Raw genomic sequence first — 17,317 nt, forward strand, 5'->3', positions numbered from 1 at the left:
GGAAATTCAGGCTGGGTGTGGTAGCTCATGACTATAATCCCAACACTTTGGGAGGAAGAGGCTGGAGGATAACTTAGCTTAGGAGTTCAGGACCAGCCTGGGGAACAAAGCAAGACCCAGTCTCTACACAAAATAAAAAATAGCCAGGCGTGGCAGTGTGCACCTGTAGTCCCAGCTACTCGGGAGGCTAAGGCGGGAGGATCACTTAAGCCCAGGAGGTTGAAGCTGCAGTGAGCCATGGTCATGTCACGGCAGTCCAACCTGGACATCAGAGCAAAACTCTGTCTCATATTATTATTACTTTATTATTATTTTTGCGACAGGGTCTCACTCTATTTCCTGGTCTGGAGTGCAGTGGTATGATCACGGCTCACCACAGGATCGACCTCCGGGCTCAGATGATCCTCCTGCCTCAGTCTTCCAAGTAGCTGGGACTACAGGCACGCACCTCCATGCCTGGCTAATTTTTTGTATTTTTGGTAGAGACAGGGTTTCGCCATGTTGCCCAGTCTGGTCTTGAACTCCTGAGCTCAAGTGATCCACCTGCGTTGGCCTCCTAAAGTGCTGGGATTGCAAGCATGAGCCACCATGCCTGGCTGATTTTTTTGTAGTTTTTGTGGAGACAGGATTTCGCCATGTCGCCCAGGCTAGCCTCGAACTCCTGGGCTCAAGCAATCCTCCCAACTCAGCCTCCCAAAGTGCTGACATTACAGGTGTGAGCAATAGCATGTGGTCCAGAAATTTCTATCTTTATTTTATTTTATTTTTTGTATTTTTAGTAGGGATGGGGTTTTGCCATGTTGTTGGCCAGGCTGATCTGGAACTCCTGGCCTCGAGTGATCCGCCCACCTCACCCTCCCAAAGTGTTGGAATTACATGCATGAGCCACAAAACCTGGCCAATTTTTATTTTTAAAATTACTCTTTTAATAGTAGGTATTATTAAATTGCCCTCTATAAAGTATTTTCTAAAGTAAGTTTTTTTAGTCAGCCATAGAAATAATTTCCAAATGTGTTACTTAGACGCTTTGTTTTGTGGCTTGTAATAGCTCATTGTTATTGGTCTACATCAGTATCACTTGTATTTCCTGATTCTCATCTGCCTCCTTATATCAAAGGGCAGCATCTGGCAATAACAAATGGGTAATTTTTATAATCATGGATTGCCGTTAAACCAAAAGAAACAACCTTGGGAGGAAGAAACAAAGTAGACTAAATATATCCTCATTAACTAGCTTTCCCATAGTTTTGTTACTCATTTTGCTATATACTAGAAAAATGTTATGATGTTAAACTTTGTTTAAACTGTTTATAGTCATGTTAATTCTAGAAATAATAGAAATGAAATGTCTTTTGAAAACTATTTTATTATGAACAAAATTAGGAGATTCCCCTTAAGAGAATTTAATGCTGTACTGAATTAATCACAGAATAATCTCATTAAATGTCACACCTGTTTTATGTGATTTAGGATTGTCCCAGTTTATTTTTTAGAATATCTAGATTTTTTCCTAAGGTGGTCTAAAACATTGTACATAGTATCTCACTTGTGTCAACAACCATGTCAACAAGTCTTTAGTTTAAAAAGCTACTCAGATTCCCTTCTAAAACAAACCAGCATTCCTTGGAGAAATGGTTGATTTCAGGACTGGAGCAGGGAATATAAAAGATGAGGCTGGGCTGTTCATGATGGCCCACGCCTGTAATCCCGGCACTTTGGGAGGCTGAGGGGGGTGCATCACATGAGGCCAGGAGTTTGAGACCATCCTGGCCAACATAGTGAAACCCCATCTCTACTAGAAATACAAAGAATTAGCTAGGCATGGTGGTGGGTGCCTGTAGTCCCAGCTGCTTGGGAGGTTGAGGCATGAGAATTGCTTGAACCCAGGAGGCAGAGGTTGCAGTGAGCCAAGATTGTGCCACTGCAGTCAAGCCTGGGCAACAGAGTGAGACTCTGTCTCAAAAAAAAGAGACTGGGGGCAGTGGCTTATGCCTGTAATCCCAGCACTTTGGGAGGCCAAGGCGGGTAGATTACTGAGGTCAGCAGTTTGAGACCAGCCTGGCCAACATGACGAAACCCCATCTCTACTGAAAATACAAAAATTAGCCAGGTGTGGTGGTGGGCACCTGTAATTCCAGCTACTCAGGAGGCTGAGGCAGGAGAATCATTTGAACACGGGAGGCGGAGGTTGCAGTGAGCCAAGATCATGCCATTTTGCACTCCAGCCTGGGCAACAAGAGTGAAACTCCATCTAAAAAAAAAAAGATTCTGGAATATGTTATTGTGCCAGAAAATAAAAAATTTTAAAGGACATGGCCTTGTTTGAAGGGGCTCCCATTGGCCAAATCTGGGACAATCAAAATATTAGGTTGGTGCATTAAAAGAATGGCAAAAACCACAATTGCTTTTGCACCAACCTAATAAAGAATAGCAAAAACGGCTGGGTGCAGTGGCTCACACCTGTAATCCCAGAACTTTGGGAGGCCAAGGTGGGCAGATCACCTGAGGTCAGAAGTTCAAGAGCAGACTGGCCAACATGGCGAAACCCTGTCTCTACTAAAAATACAAAAATTAGCCAGGTGTGGTAGTGCGCACCTGTAATCCCAGCTACTCAGGAAGCTGAGACAGGAGAATCACTTGAACCCAGGAGGTGGAGGTTGCAGTGAGCTGAGATCGCGCCACTGCACTCCACCCTCAGGGACAGAGTGAGACTCCATCTCAGAAGGAAAAAAAAAAATGGCAAAAACTGCAGTTGCTTTTGCACTAACCTAATAAATAATGACAGTAATAGATTATAACCTATTGAGTGAAATAAAAATCCACGAGTGTATACTACTAATAAACACATACATGAATAAATAAGGGAGAAAGGAAGCCTTTTTTTTTTTTTTTTTTTTTTTTTTGAGACAGAGTCTCGTGCTGTCACCCAGGCTGGAGTGCAGTGGTGCGATCTTGGCTCACTGCAACCTCCATTGGGTTCAAAGGATTCTCCTGCCTCAGCGTCCTGAGTAGCTGAGACTACAGGTGTGCCACCACCCTACCTGGCTAATTTTTGTGTTTGTAGTAGAGACGGGGTTTCACTATGCTGGCCAGGCTGGTTTCAAACTCCTGACCTCAGGTGATCTACCCACCTCAGCTTCCCAAAGTGTTGGGATTACAGCCATGAGCCACCTCGCCCGACTTTTTTTTTTTTTTTTTTTTTTTTTTTTTTTTTTTTTGCAGGAGAATGCCAATTAATAAATTTCCAAGGAGTGATGGAGTTAGAAAAATCACCATTTGGCGTCATAGTAATAACTGAATCAGTCAAGAATCATCAATGGATGCTAAAACCTACTGGGTTTGATGAGGAGGATAATGGCATAGTCTCAAAAGATCTTCCCACAAATTACTTAATAATCACAGAAGAAAAAATAATAACTTTTAGGCGGAGAAAGTGGGCAGACCAACCTTAACCAACTGGTTAAAATTAGCATCAATCACCTAATGATGTGATGTACTGAAAAGGATACATCATCACTTAGGTACTATATATAGCCTACCAAAAACATACAACCTGAATATACTCATGAAGAAGCATCAGCTAAGCCCAACCCTGGCCAGTATTCTTTTTAAAAAGTCAATTTAAAAACAAAGACCAAGAAACTGTTCCAGATTAAAGGGGACTAAGACACATGACAGATAAATGCAACGCATGATCAAGGGTTGTATCGTAGACAAGAAAAATAAAAAATTACAATAAAGGACATTATTGGGATAATTGTAGCAGAATTTAAATATAGAGTATGTATTACATAATAGTATATTAATGTTAGACTTCTTGATCTTTATAATTTTATAGTGCTTGTAAAAGGGAATGCCCTTTTTCTTCAAAAATAGATACTGAATGGCCAGGCACAGTGGCTAATGCCTGTAATCCCAGCACTTTGGGAGGCTGAGGCTGGTGGATCACCTGAGGTCAGAAGTTCGAGACCAGCCTGGCCAACATGGTGAAACCCCGTCTCTACAAAAAATACAAAAAATTAGCCAAGCGTGGTGGCGCATGCCTATAGTCCCACTACTTGGGAGGCAGAGGCAGGAGAATTTCTTGAGCCCAGGAGGCATAGGTTGCTGTGAGCCAAGATTCCACCACTGCAGTCCAGCCTGGGCGACAGAGCAAGACTCTGTCTCAAAAAAAAGAAAGAAAAAGAAATAAGGAAATAGATACTGAAGTCTTCTGGGGTAAAAGCTCATCTTGAAATTTACCACTAAAGAAATACACACACATACACACACACACACACACACACACACACACAGAAAGAGGGAAAGCAAATGCGGCAAAATTAATGTATATGGGTGAATAGTATGGGAATTTTTTGTATTCTTCTTGAAACTTGTCTTGGCTAGGCGCTATGGCTCACACCTATAATCCCAGCACTTAGGCCAAGGCAGGAGGATCACTTGAGCTCATGACTTTGAGACCAGCCTGAGCAACGTGGCAAGACTCCATCTCTATTTTTATTTTATTTTATTTTTTTAGGCAGAGTCTTGCTGTGTCACCCAGGTTGCAGTGCAATGACGCAATCTCGGCTCACTGCAACCTCTGCCTCCCAGGTTCAAGTGATTCTTCTGCCTCAGCCTCCTGAGTAGCTGGGATTACAGGCGCGCACCACCACACCCAACTAAGTTTTGTATTTTTAGTAGAAGCAGGGTTTCACCATGTTGGCCAGGCTGGTCTTAAACTCCTGACCTCAGGTGATCCACCTGTCTCAGCCTCCCAAAGTGCTGGGATTACAGGCTTGGGCCACCACGCCCAGCCGACTCCATCTCTATGTTTAAAAATGATTTTAAAAAAGAAACTTTTTGGGTCAGATGCGGTGGCTCATGCCTGTAATCCCAGCACTTTGGGAGGCTGAGGCCGGTGGATCACCTGAGGTCGGGAGTTCGAGACCAGCCTGACCAACATGGAGAAACCCCATCTCTACTAAAAATACAAAATCAGCCAGGCGTAGTGGCACATGCATGTAATCCCAGCTACTTGGGAGGCTGAGGCAGGAGAATAGCTTGAACTCAGGAGGTGGAGGTTGCAGTGAGCCGAGATCGCGCCATTGCACTCCAGCCTGGGCAACGAGTAGAACTCCTGTCTCAAAAAAAAAAAAAGGAAAGAAAAGAAAAGAAAAAAGAAACTTTTCTTTAAAAAAAATTACCCAGATAAGGCTGGGCGTGGTGGCTTATGCCTGTAATCCCAGCACTTTGGGAGCCCAAGGCAGACAGATCACGAGGTCAGTAGTTCAAGACCAGCCTGGCCATATGATGAAACCCTGTCTCTACTAAAACTACAAAAATTAGCCAGGTGTGGTGGTGTGCGCCTGTAGTCCCAGCTACTCGGGAGGCCGAGGCAAAAGAATCAGTTGAACCTGGGAGACAGAGGTTGCAGTGAGCCGAGATTGTGCCGCTCCACTCCAGCCTGGGCAACAGAGAGAGATTCCATCTCAAAAAAAAAAAAAAAAAAGTTACCCAGATAAGAGAAATGTAAATAAAAACTACAACAAGATATCACCTCACACCCATTAGGATGGCTACTACCAAAAAAGCAGAAAATAAGTATTAGCAAGGATGCGGAAGTGTTAGAACGCTTGTGCAGTGGTGGTGGGACTGTACAATGTTGTAGCCATTGTGGAAAACAGTATGGAAGTTCCTCAAAAGATTAAAAATAGAAATACCAATCTCACTTCTGGGTATATTTAATATATCCGAAACAATTTAAAGCAGGATTTTTGTTGTTTTTGAGACAGGGTCTCACTCTGTCACCCAGGCTGGAGTACAGTGGTACGATCTTGGCCCACTGCAACCTTCACCTCCCCAGGCCGTAGCTGAGATCACAGGTGCTCGCCACCACACCTGGCTAATGTTTGTATTTCTTTGTAGAGATGGGATTTTGCCATGTTGCCCAGGCTGGTCTCAAACTCCTGAGCTCAAGCAATCTACCCACCTTGGCCTCCCAAATTACTGGGATTACAGGCATGAGCCACCACGCCCGGCCCAAAGCAGGATCTTGAAGAGATATTTGCATGCCCATATTCATTGCAGCACTATTCACAATAGCCAAGAGGTGGAAGCAACCCAAATTATCCATCAATGGATGAATGGATAAAGAAACGGTGTATGCATGTGGTGCAATATTATGCAGCCTTAAAGGAAATCCTGTCACATCCTATGACATGAATGAACCTCAAAGACATTATGCTTAATGAAATAAGCCAGTCAACAAAGGGCAAATAATGTGTGATTCCACTCATGAAGTATCCAAAGTAGTCAAAATTATAGAAACAGAAAATAGAGGATGGTTGCCAAGGGCTGGGGAGAGGTAAGGGGAAATTAGGATTTATTGAGTATAGTTTTAGTTTTGTAAGATGAAAAGTTCTAGAGATTTGTTGCACAACAATGTGAATATACTTAACACTACTGAACTATATGTTTAAAATGGTTAAGATGGTAAATTTAATGTTGCTTTTATTTTTTATTTATTTATTTATTTATTTATTTTATTTTATTTTTTTGAGATGGAGTTTCACTCTTGTTGCCTAGGCTGGAGTGCAGTGGCATGATCTCGGCTCACTGCAACCTCGCCTGCTGGGTTCAAGTGATTCTCCTGCCTCAGCCTCCTGAGTAGCTGGGATTACAGGCATGTGCCACCACGCCTGGCTAATTTTGTAGTTTTAGTAGAGAAGGGGTTTCTCCATGTTGATCAGGCTGGTATTAATGTTGCTTTTATTTTTAACCACAAAAAAAAAAAAAAAAAAAAAAGTTGACCAGGTACTTCTGATGATAGCCAGGTTTTAGAAACTGGCAATAGCAGGTTGAAGGTATGGGAAATTTCCTGTCCCCTCTTCTCTTTCCACCTCACTCACCTCTTTTGCCATATTGGTTTTAGTATTGTGTGAAACTAGTCTACTTAATAAAGGTAGACATAGAGCAGTTTCTTTATCTTCCTGACCCTGTGTTTTGATTTTCAACAGATTGAAAAACTGAAAGAGCAATTAAATGAAACAAAGGAAAAAGCCCAGGAGGAGAAGGAGAAATTGGTGAGTTATCTATGTGTACTAATACTCCACTTACTGGATGGTCAGGTTTCTGGCAAGCTCAGGTATTTAAGACCCAATGACAGTGAGTGAGTAAGTTCTCTGGGCAGCCTAATGACCTTAAAGCTTGATTGTATAGAAATTCAAAAAACCAGGCTGGGCATGATGGCTCATGCCTGTAATCCCAACACTTTGGGATGCCGAGGCGGCGGATCACCTGAGGTCAGGAGTTCGAGATCAGCCTGGCCAACATGGTGAAAGCTTGTCTCTACTAAAAATTTAAAAATTAGCCAGGCATGGTGGTGCACGCTTATAATCCCAGCTACTTGGGAGGCTGAGACAGGAGAATTGCTTGAACCCAGGAGACGGAGGTTGCAGTGAGCCAAGATCGCACCATTGCACTCCAGCCTGGGTGACAAGAGTGAAACTTCATCTCAAAAAAAAAAAAAAGAAGTTTAAAAACAACATATTATAAAAATAAGTTATTGTAAAAAACCATATGATATTAAGATTGCTTCCTGATACTGAATTTGCTATTGTTCCTAGTGCTTTTCAGTGGATGGAGCTAAGAGATGTAAGTTTTTTAAATATTAAAATAGATCATGACTCTATACTAATACTTTCAGTTTAAATGCAGGAATATAGAATTTTTACTTAACTTTATCTGTATCTGCTTTATCCCTTGCCAAAAGTCCTTATTCTTACTGATACCAATATAATTACCTACTTGCTTAAACCCCAATATATCAATCTCAGAATGCTAGTATTACCACCAAAAATAAATTACTGAAAACAGTTTAAGATTTTGGGGGGCATTTTTCTCCCTTAGGATATATACCAATAAGGATCTATGATAAAATTGCAAGGCTTAAGAACCATTTGAAATTCTTTTCTATGAGGTTATGCCACCAACTCAACAACACATTTTGCTTTTGATTTTTAGAGGTTGCTTTTTATTTTTTCATTCTACTGTATTTATTTAATTTTTTTAGAGATGGGAGTTTTGCTGTATTGCCCAGGCTGGTCTTCAACTTCTGACCTCAAGCAGTTCTCCTTGCCTCAGCCTCCCGAGTAGCTAAGACTACAGGCATATACCACCACACCTGACTTAGAGGTTGCTTTTTATTTATTTATTTATATTTTTTAATTTAATTTTTTTAGAGGTTGCTTTTTAAAAAATTAGTTTTGCATATAAAATTATGTAAAATATTTACATGGTTCTAAAGTCTGTAAAATAAGTTACACGTCGAGAAATCCAACTTTTTTTTTAGATGGAGTCTCACTCTGTCACCCAGGCTGGAGTGCAGTGGTGCAATCTCTGCTCACTGCAAGCTCCACCTATCGGGTTCACACCATTCTCCTGCCTCAGCCTCCTGAGTAGCTGGGACTACAGGCACCCGCCACCATGCCAGGCTAATTTTTTGTATTTTTAGTAGAGACGGGGTTTCACTGTGTTAGCCAGGATGGTCTCGATCTCCTGACCTCATGATCCGCCTGCCTCGGCCTCCCAAAGTGCTGAGAAATCCAGCTCCTATCCATGTCTTTTCCAACTATCTTCTCCCTCTCCCTGTGGAAAACCATTTTATTTATTTTGTGTTTTATTCTCTCTTTAAAAAAAAAAGTTGCTTAAAAAATTGTTTCCTTATCAGAAAAGCTAAAAAAAAAAAGTCATAAACATATATATATATAGAGAGAGAGAGAGAGAGAGGAGAGAGAGAGATTATATATAAGGATATTTTATATGTATAGGTTATATATAAAATCTTTCTTAGATAAAAGGTAGCGTGCAATATACATAAACCTGCACCTGCTTTTTTTATTTAACAGTATGCCCTGGTGATCACTCCATAGCAGTATGTAGAGACATTCTCTTTTTCTTCCTTTTTTTTTTTTTGAGACAAGATCTCCCTCTGTTGCCCAAGCTGGAGTGCAGTGGCACAATCATGGCTCACTGTAACCTCAAACTACTGGGTTCAAGGGATCCTCCCACCCCAGCCTCCAGAGTAGCTGGAACTGTAGGCGAGTACCACTACACCTAGCAAATTTTTGTATTTTTTGTAGAGATGGGGTCTCACTGTGTTACCCAGGGTGATCTTGAACTCCTGGCCTCAAGTGATCCTTCCAGCTTGGCCTCCCAAAGTGTTGGAATTATAGGTGTAGGCCACCACGCCTGGCATCATGCCCTTTTATAGCTGTGTGATGATTATTGTGTGGATATATCATAGTTTATTCAAATGGTCCCTGTCTTAGTTCAGGCTATTATGACAGAATACCATAGACTGAGGTGCTCAAAAAACAAACATGTATTTCTCATCATTCTGGAGGCTAGAAGGTCAGGGTGCTAGCATGGTTGAGTTCTTGGTGGAGGCCCTTCTTCTGGTTCATAGATGGCCACTTCCTGCTGGATCCTTACTTTTGGCAGAGAGAGAAAGCTCTGGTTTTTTCATCTCTTCCTTCACCAATCCCATCATGGAGGCTCCACCCTCATGATCTCATCTAAACCTAACTACCTCCCAAAGGTCACACCTCCAAATACCATCACACTGGGGATTAGGGCTTCAACATAGGATTTTTTGGGTTCACACATACAGCTCATAGCAGTCCCTTTTTGATGGATAGTTGGGTTGTTTCCAGTCTTTTTGTATTACAATGAATGTGCCAGTAAAGAGCTTCATGTATGTATCTTTTCACATTTTGGCCATTATGTCGTTGGGATAGATTCCTGTAAGTGGTATTGCTAGACCAAAGAAAAATATATAATTTTTCTAGGTATTGCCAAATTTCCATTTATAGATATTGTGCTGTTCTGTAATACCACTAGCCATGCATGAGATTGCCTGTTTCCTCACAGCTTTACCAACAGAGTCTATTCTCAAAGTTGATTTTTTTTTTTTTTTGAGACAGAGTCTCGCTGTTGTCTCCCAGGCTGGAGTGCAGTGGCGCGATCTCGGCTGACTGCAACTTCCGCCTCCCGGTTTCAAGCGATTCTCCTGCCTCAGCCTCCCAAGTAGCTGGGATTACAGGCACCTGCCACCACACCTGGCTAACTTCTGTATTTTTAGTAGAGACAGGGTTTCACCATGTTGGCCAGGCTGGTCTTGAACTCCTGACCTCAAGTGATCCACCCGCCTTGGCCTCCCAAAGTGCTGGGATTACATGTGTGAGCTACTATGCCTGGCCTCAAACTTGATTTTTGCAATGTGATAGGTGAGAAATAGGTATTTTTCAATTTACGTTTCTCTCTTTTTTTTTTTTTTTCCTTTTTTTGAGGCGGAGTCTTGCTCTGTCACCCAGGCTGGAGTGCAATGGCGTGATCTCAGCTCACTGCAACCTCCACCTCCCAGGTTCAATTGATTCTCCTGCCTCAGCCTCCTGAGTAGCTGGGATTACAGGCGCGTGCCACCATGCCTGGCTAATTTTTGTATTTTTAGTAGAAGTGGGGTTTCACAATGTTGGCCAGGCTGGTCTTGATCTCCTGACCTCGTGATCCACGCACCTCGGCCTCCCAAAGTGCTGGGATTACAGGTGTGAGCCACCACGTCCGGCCCAATTTACATTTCTGTTATTAGGAGCTAGATTGGACATTTTTTTCACATTTGAAAGCTATTTGCATTTCTTTTAGTACCTTTTGTTCATTTGTTGTTATTGGCCTTTCCTTCTTCCCCCCTTCCTTTTCTCTGTCCTCTTGCTTTCACTTCCCTCTCCTCCTCCTCTTTCTCCTTCTCTTCCTCTCAGTCTTTTATGTCTCCTTCCCTTTTTCTTCCTCCTCTTCCTTCCTCATCCTCCTTCTTTCTCCTACCTTCCTCTTTATTAGGGATATTTACCATACTCCCTTTGACTCCTAGCCAATTAATTTTAACTAGTTTGGGGTATTATTTATGTCAGAGATAAAAGGTGTGTTTAGTCTTCTCATATCCCTTTTTAATAAACATCTGCATTTTTTCCTTTCTATATAGACACTTTTCCAAAGTTTTTTCTTATTCAATGCAGATGATATCTTTTTACAGAAATGAAAACTTTATGCAAAAATAAAAGGGGGACTGGGCATGGTGGCTCACGCCTGTAATCCCAGTACTTTGGGAGGCCGAAGCGGGCGGATGACCTGAGGTCGGGAGTTCAAGACCAGCCTGGCCAACATCATGAAACCCCGTCTCTACTAAAAAATACAAAAATTAGCTGGGCGTGGTGACAGGCATCTGTAATCCCAACTACTCGGGAGGCTGAGGCAGGGAGAATTGCTTGAACCTGGGAGGCAGAGGTTGCAGTGAGCTGAGATCACGCCACTACACTCCAGCCTGAGCGACAAAGTGAGACTCCATCTCAAAAAAATAATAGTAATAAAATAAAGGCCGGGCGCAGTGGCTTACGCCTGTAATCCCAGCACTTTGGGAGGCCGAGGTGAGTGGATCACGAGGTCAGGAGATCGAGACCATCCTGGCTAACATGGTGAAACCCTGTCTCTACTAAAAATACAAAAAAATTAGCCGGGCATGGTGGCGGGCACCTGTAGTCCCAGGCTGAGGCAAGAGAATGGCGTGAACCCGGGAGGTGGAGCTTGCCGTGAGCCAAGATCGCGCCACCGCATTCCAGCCTGGGCGACAGAGCAAGACTCCATCTCAAAATAAATAAATAAATAAAATAAATAAATAAAAATAATAAAAATAGAAAAAAGGGGATATTTCTTCAAAGAAGATATGCAAATGGCTTAAGGCTTCAAATGAAACATGACTTTGTGGGACTTCTGTTCTTTTTCCTAACTCGTTTATCTCTTTTTTGAATATAGGAACAAAAGTATACCAAGCAAATTAATGAACTAGAGGGACAGTTCCATCAAAAAGCCAAAGAAATTGGCATGATTCACACAGAGCTGAAAGCAGTAAGACAATTCCAGAAGAGAAAAATCCAAGTGGAGAGAGAGTTAGATGATGTAAGTTTCATTCCTTTTTTACAAAAAGGAAATTAGAATTAACTATTTAATGCTTACAGAAGCCTTCACAAACATTTACTCCTGTGAGATGGCAAAGAACTCTCTTTGACATTTTAGAAATTATTTGAGAGAAAAAGGAGAAGACAGACTGGATGCCAAAGGTCTTGACTTTAGAATTCTCTTTTTCTAAGCATTGATTTATTTGGGAACTCACCAAATCTCAGACAACACATCCTCTTATGTTTATCAGCAGGTAACCCTTTGGACTGACTTCAGTAAGAAACAAACTACAAGTTCTTAGAAAACCTCAGGGAAAAAGTAGCAGACTTCTAAAGAAAAATGTTTAGGCTGATGAATGATAGTTTTAGAGAAATTTAGAAGGCTCTATGGTAGGGGTCAGTGGGGTGAGAAACACTGAGTACTTTCAGAAAATTTATGTTACCTTACTGTGCTCTTTCTCTTACTTTCCTTGGCTTAGAATATAGTTTTATTACATTACTGATAATTCAATAAGTGGCACAGGTGAGTGCCGGGAACAAGTAGCTGAAATCAGCTTTGTGACTATAGGCAAGTTACTTAACTCTTCTATACCTTGGTTTTCTTATCTGTAAAATGGGATAGTAAGAGTTAGTATCTCAGCCAGGCATGGTGGCTTATGCCTGTAATCCCAGCATTTTGGAGGCCAAGGCAGGATAATCTCTTGAGGCCAGGAGTTCAAGACTAGCCTAGGCAACATAGTGAAATCCCACTTCTACAAAAAAATATTTTAAATTAGCCAGGCACAGTGGCTCGTGCCTATAGTCCCAGCAACTTGGGAGGCTGAGGTGGGAGGATCACTTGAGCCCAAGAGATTGAGGCTGCAGTGTGCTGTGATTGCACTACTGCACTCCAGCCTGGGTGACAGTGAGACCATGTCTCAAAAAAAAAAGTAAAATAAGAGTTACTATTTCATAGAATTGTTATAGGATTAAATGAGTTAATATTTGTGAAGTGCATAAAATAGCACGTCACATGGTAAAAATTATATAAACGGTGTGCAGCTCTCTGTAAAAAAAAAAAGAAAATGGTCCTTATTTGTAGCATTTGCTGATTCTGGGGGAAATACTTTAGTATAGCACAGGCTTCAGTCATCTATCTTAAGGCTTGATTGGAGCTTGAGGATCTGCTTCCAAGGAGGCACACTCAAGTGACTGTTAAGTTGGTGCTGGTGATTAGTGGGAGACCTCTCCTCATATGGGCCTTTTTTTTTTTTTTCGAGACAGAGTCTTACTCCGTCACCCAGGCTGGAGTGCAGTGGCACGATCTCAGCTCACTGCAACCTCTGCCTCCTGGGTTCAAGCGATTCTCGCTGCCTCAGCCTCCCGAGTAGCTGGGATTACAAGTGTACACCACCACCCCCAGCTAATTTTTGTATTTTTTTTTTTTTTTTTTTAGTAGAGTCAGGATTTTACCATGTTGGTCGGGCTGGTCTGGAACTCCTGACCTAAAGTGATCTGGCCACCTCGGCCTCCCAAAGTGCTTGGATTATAGGCGTGAGCCACCATGCTCAGCCCATATGGGCCCTTTTATAAGCTGCTTGAGTGTTCTCATAACTTGGTGGGTGACTTCACCCAGAGTGAGTAATCTAAGCGGGATGTAGACAGAAGCTATCTTTTTCATGACCTAGCCTTCAAAGTCACATAGCATTACTTCCACCATATTTTATCATTAATAGTTAAAAGTGAATCCTTAAGTCTGGCCCACATTCCTAGCAGTGGGGAATTAGGTTCCATCGTTTGAAGAGAAGAGTGTCAAAGAACTTATAGACATATTTTAAAACTACCATACCACTACAGTCCAGTGTATACACAGCTACAGGAATACTTTTAAAATATCACAGTTCTTTTTTTTTTTTGAGATGGAGTGTTGCTCTGTCGCCCACGCTAGAGTGCAGTGGTGCGATCTCGGCTCACTGCAACCTCCACCTCCTGGGTTCAAGCGATTTTGGTGCCTCAGCCTCCCAAGTAGCAGGGACTATGGGTGCATGCCACTGTGCTAGGCTAATTTTTTTGTATTTTTAGTAGAGACAAGGTTTTGCCACATTAGCCAGGCTGGTCAAGAACTCCTGGCCTCAGGTGCTCTGCCCACCTCGGCCTCCCAAAGTGCTGGGATTACGGGCATGAGCCACTGCACCTGGCCTAAAATATCACAGTTCTTATCACGTCCTTCAAGAGTTGTCTTTAGGTGAGGCACAGTGGCTCACACCTGTAATCCTAGCACTTTGGGAGGCCAAGGCAGGTGGATCACCTGAGGTCAGGAGTTTGAGACCAGCCTGTCCAACATGGCGAAACTCTGTCTCTACTAAAAAATCCAAAAATTAGTCGGGCATGGTGGCATGTGCCTGTAGTCCCAGCTACTCCAGAGGCTGAGGCAGGAGAATCTCTTGAACCTGGGAGGCAGAGGTTACAGTGAGCGAAGATCATGCCACTGTACTCCAGCCTGGGTGACAGAGCGAGACTCTGTCTCAAAAAAAAAAAAAAAAAAAAAAAGCTGTCTTTAGTCTTCCTCCACTGTAAACAGAATACTGTCCACACACCTTAATGTGAAAGTCAAGACCCTGTACCTATCTGGGAACATTATTATCTCCTTTTACTACATCACCCACCCACCTCCATACTTCCTTTAATTCACCCAAAATGGGTATTCATTAATCCCTGAAATCTTGTCTCTTTGTTACATTGTTCACACTGTCTTTTATCTAGAATATATTCCTGGTAGAGCTTGGCCCATTAAAATATTATCTTTTTTTTTTCTTTTTTCTTTTTTTTTTTTTGGAGACAGAGTTTTGCTGTTGCCCAGGCTGGAGTACAGTGGTATGTTCTTGGCTCACTGCAACCTCTGCCTCCCAGGTTCAAGTGATTCTCCTGCCTCAGCCTCCTGAGTAGCTGGGACTATAGGCACGTGCCACCACGCCTGGCTAATTTTTTGTATTTTTTAGTAGAGACAGGGTTTCACCATGCTGGCCAGGATAGTCTCAATCTCCTGACCTCGTGATCTGCCCACCTTGGCCTCCCAAAGTGCTGGGATTACAGGTGTGAACCACCACGCCTGGCCTCTTTTTTTTTTTCTTGAGACAGAGTCTCGTTCTTTTACCCAGGCTGGAGTGCAGTGGTGTAGTCATGACTCACTGCAGCCTCTACTTCCCTGGGCTCAAGTGATCCTCTTATTTCAGGCTCCTGAGTAGCTAGGACTACAGGCACGCACCATCACACCTGGCTAATTTTTGTATTTTTTTTTTTTTTGAGATGGGGTTTCGCTGTTGCCCAGGCTGGTCTCGAACTCCTGGGCTCAAGCAGTCTGCCTGCCTGGGCCTCCCAAAGTGCTAGGCTTACAGGCATGAGCGACTGTGCCCAGCCACCTGTCTTTCAAAGGCTCAGCTCAAATTCGTGTTCTCCATGAGGCCTTCTCCTGGAGTCCTGTTTAAAAGTAATAATTTTCGGCCAGGCATGGTGGCTCACGCCTGTAATACCAGCACTTTGGGAGGCCGAGGCAGGCGGATGACCTGAGGTCGGGAGTTCAAGACCAGCCTGACCAACATGGAGAAACCCTGTCTCTACTAAAAATACAAAATTACCTGGGCCTGGTGTGGCACATGCCTGTAATCCCAGCTACTTGGGAGGCTGAGGCAGGAGAATCGCTTGAACCTGGGAGGCGGAGGTTGCAGTGAGCTGAGATCGTGCCATTGCACTCCGGCCTGGGCAACAAGAGCGAAACTCCGTTTCAAAAAAAAAAAAAAAAAGGAATAATTTTCTTTTCTATATGTTCCCATAGCATTTTCTATCTCTTTTATACCACTTAGCCCCATTCTGTCTTTTTTATCTTGTCTTTTTATGTACCTAAAGATATTGTCTTGATATTACATTTATTTATCATTTATCTTATCTCCCCTAATAGATTGCACTCACTTGAGGTGTGAACAGTGTTGTCCTTTGTATTCATTGAAATACAAGATACACAGTAATGTTGAATTAAGCTTTGCTAAATGCTGAGTGGGTCTTTTGTTAAAAACATAAATGAAGGAATGTCAACTTTTCTGGAAGGAATACAAGTTATGTTTTATATGAAAATGCTGTTGATTGAATCAACATAATTAACTTTTCATGAACTCTTAAAATAGCCTATGTACAGGTATACATTCTGAATCCAAATGAATTAAGAACTAGTTGTGCATATTCAAGTAGCCCATGTTGTAATTTTTTAAAGAACAGTGCTGCCACCTAGTGGAGAAATAGATTTCAGACCTTTCAAAGTGGGCCTTTGAGGAAGACTTAAAATTCAAAAGATATTGGCTTATGGGAAAGAATAAGGTGGTTCTGTGGAATCCCAAATGTGGCAGAATTGTGGCAGGTGTGAGAATCCATGAATTTTAAATTAGGAGGTATACATTAGGGAAGAAAATTAATTATACTGTGTATATAGAATTCATTATACAAATTACAAAGAAAACTAAATTGAGATTCTCAAAAGGTATTCAAAGTGTATGTTTTAAAGAAAAAAATTATTTCTGGCTGGGCACAGTGGCTCATGCCTGTAATAACAGCACTTTGAGAGGCTAAGGTGGGTAGAATACTTGAGCCCAGGAGTTCAAGACCAGCCTAGGCAATGTGGCAAAACACCATCTGTACAAAAAAATCACTTCACTCCAGCCTGGGCAACAGAGGCAGATCCTGTCTCCCAAAAAAGAAAAAAAAAGAAAGAAATGAAAAAGAAAAAAATGATTTCCATATACCCGATTAACAGAAGAAGCATATATTGCATATATTGTTACATTGCAGTTATTATTTTTTAAATAGTTTTAGTCTTCTTTTGACAAAATGATAATACTCATTACAGCAAATTTAGCTTGGCTGATAAAATTAGAAAATAAAAATGATCCATCCCTTACAATTACACTATGTAACCATTGTATAGTTTCTTTTTTCCTCTGCTGTAGAAACTTCTAAAAATAGCTATATGTTATTTTTACAAAAGTGAAGTCATGATATAAATTGTTAACCTGATTTTTCACTTTATATATTGTAAACATTTTTCAATGCTATTAAATATTTTCTATCACATTTTTTCAATAGATGCATGGAATTCCATTGGGTAGATATATCTTAATTTATTAATTGGTTGCTTGCTGTTGGACATTTGGACTTTTTCCTAATTTTTCACTATTATAAACTGTGGGGATCATCTAAGGAATGAAATCTTTTTCTATATCTTTAGTTTTGTTTTTGTTTTTTTGAGATGGAGTTTCACTCTTGTTGCCCAGATTGGGGTGCAATGGTGCAATCTCGGCTTACTG

General features: G+C 41.8%; 1 protein-coding gene across 8 annotated transcripts in view; it reads left to right on the forward strand.

Moving 5' to 3' along the window:
* The window catches only part of BBOF1 (basal body orientation factor 1), a 50,806-nt gene that overhangs the window by 6,033 nt on the left and 27,456 nt on the right, over nucleotides 1-17,317 (forward strand). For 5 of the 8 annotated variants that reach the window (XM_054530820.2, XM_054530819.2, XM_009249290.4 and 2 more), the window contains exons 3-4: nucleotides 6,999-7,064; nucleotides 11,845-11,988. In XM_054530820.2, coding sequence (XP_054386795.1) covers nucleotides 6,999-7,064; nucleotides 11,845-11,988 — 210 coding nt within the window. Of the gene's footprint in view, nucleotides 1-6,998; nucleotides 7,065-8,053; nucleotides 8,176-11,844; nucleotides 11,989-17,317 lie in introns of all 8 variants that reach the window. The other 3 variants (XM_054530824.2, XM_054530825.2, XM_054530821.2) reach the window with 2 other exon arrangements.

Source organism: Pongo abelii, chromosome 15 (genome assembly GCF_028885655.2).
Source record: "Pongo abelii isolate AG06213 chromosome 15, NHGRI_mPonAbe1-v2.0_pri, whole genome shotgun sequence".
Lineage (NCBI taxonomy): Eukaryota > Metazoa > Chordata > Mammalia > Primates > Hominidae > Pongo > Pongo abelii.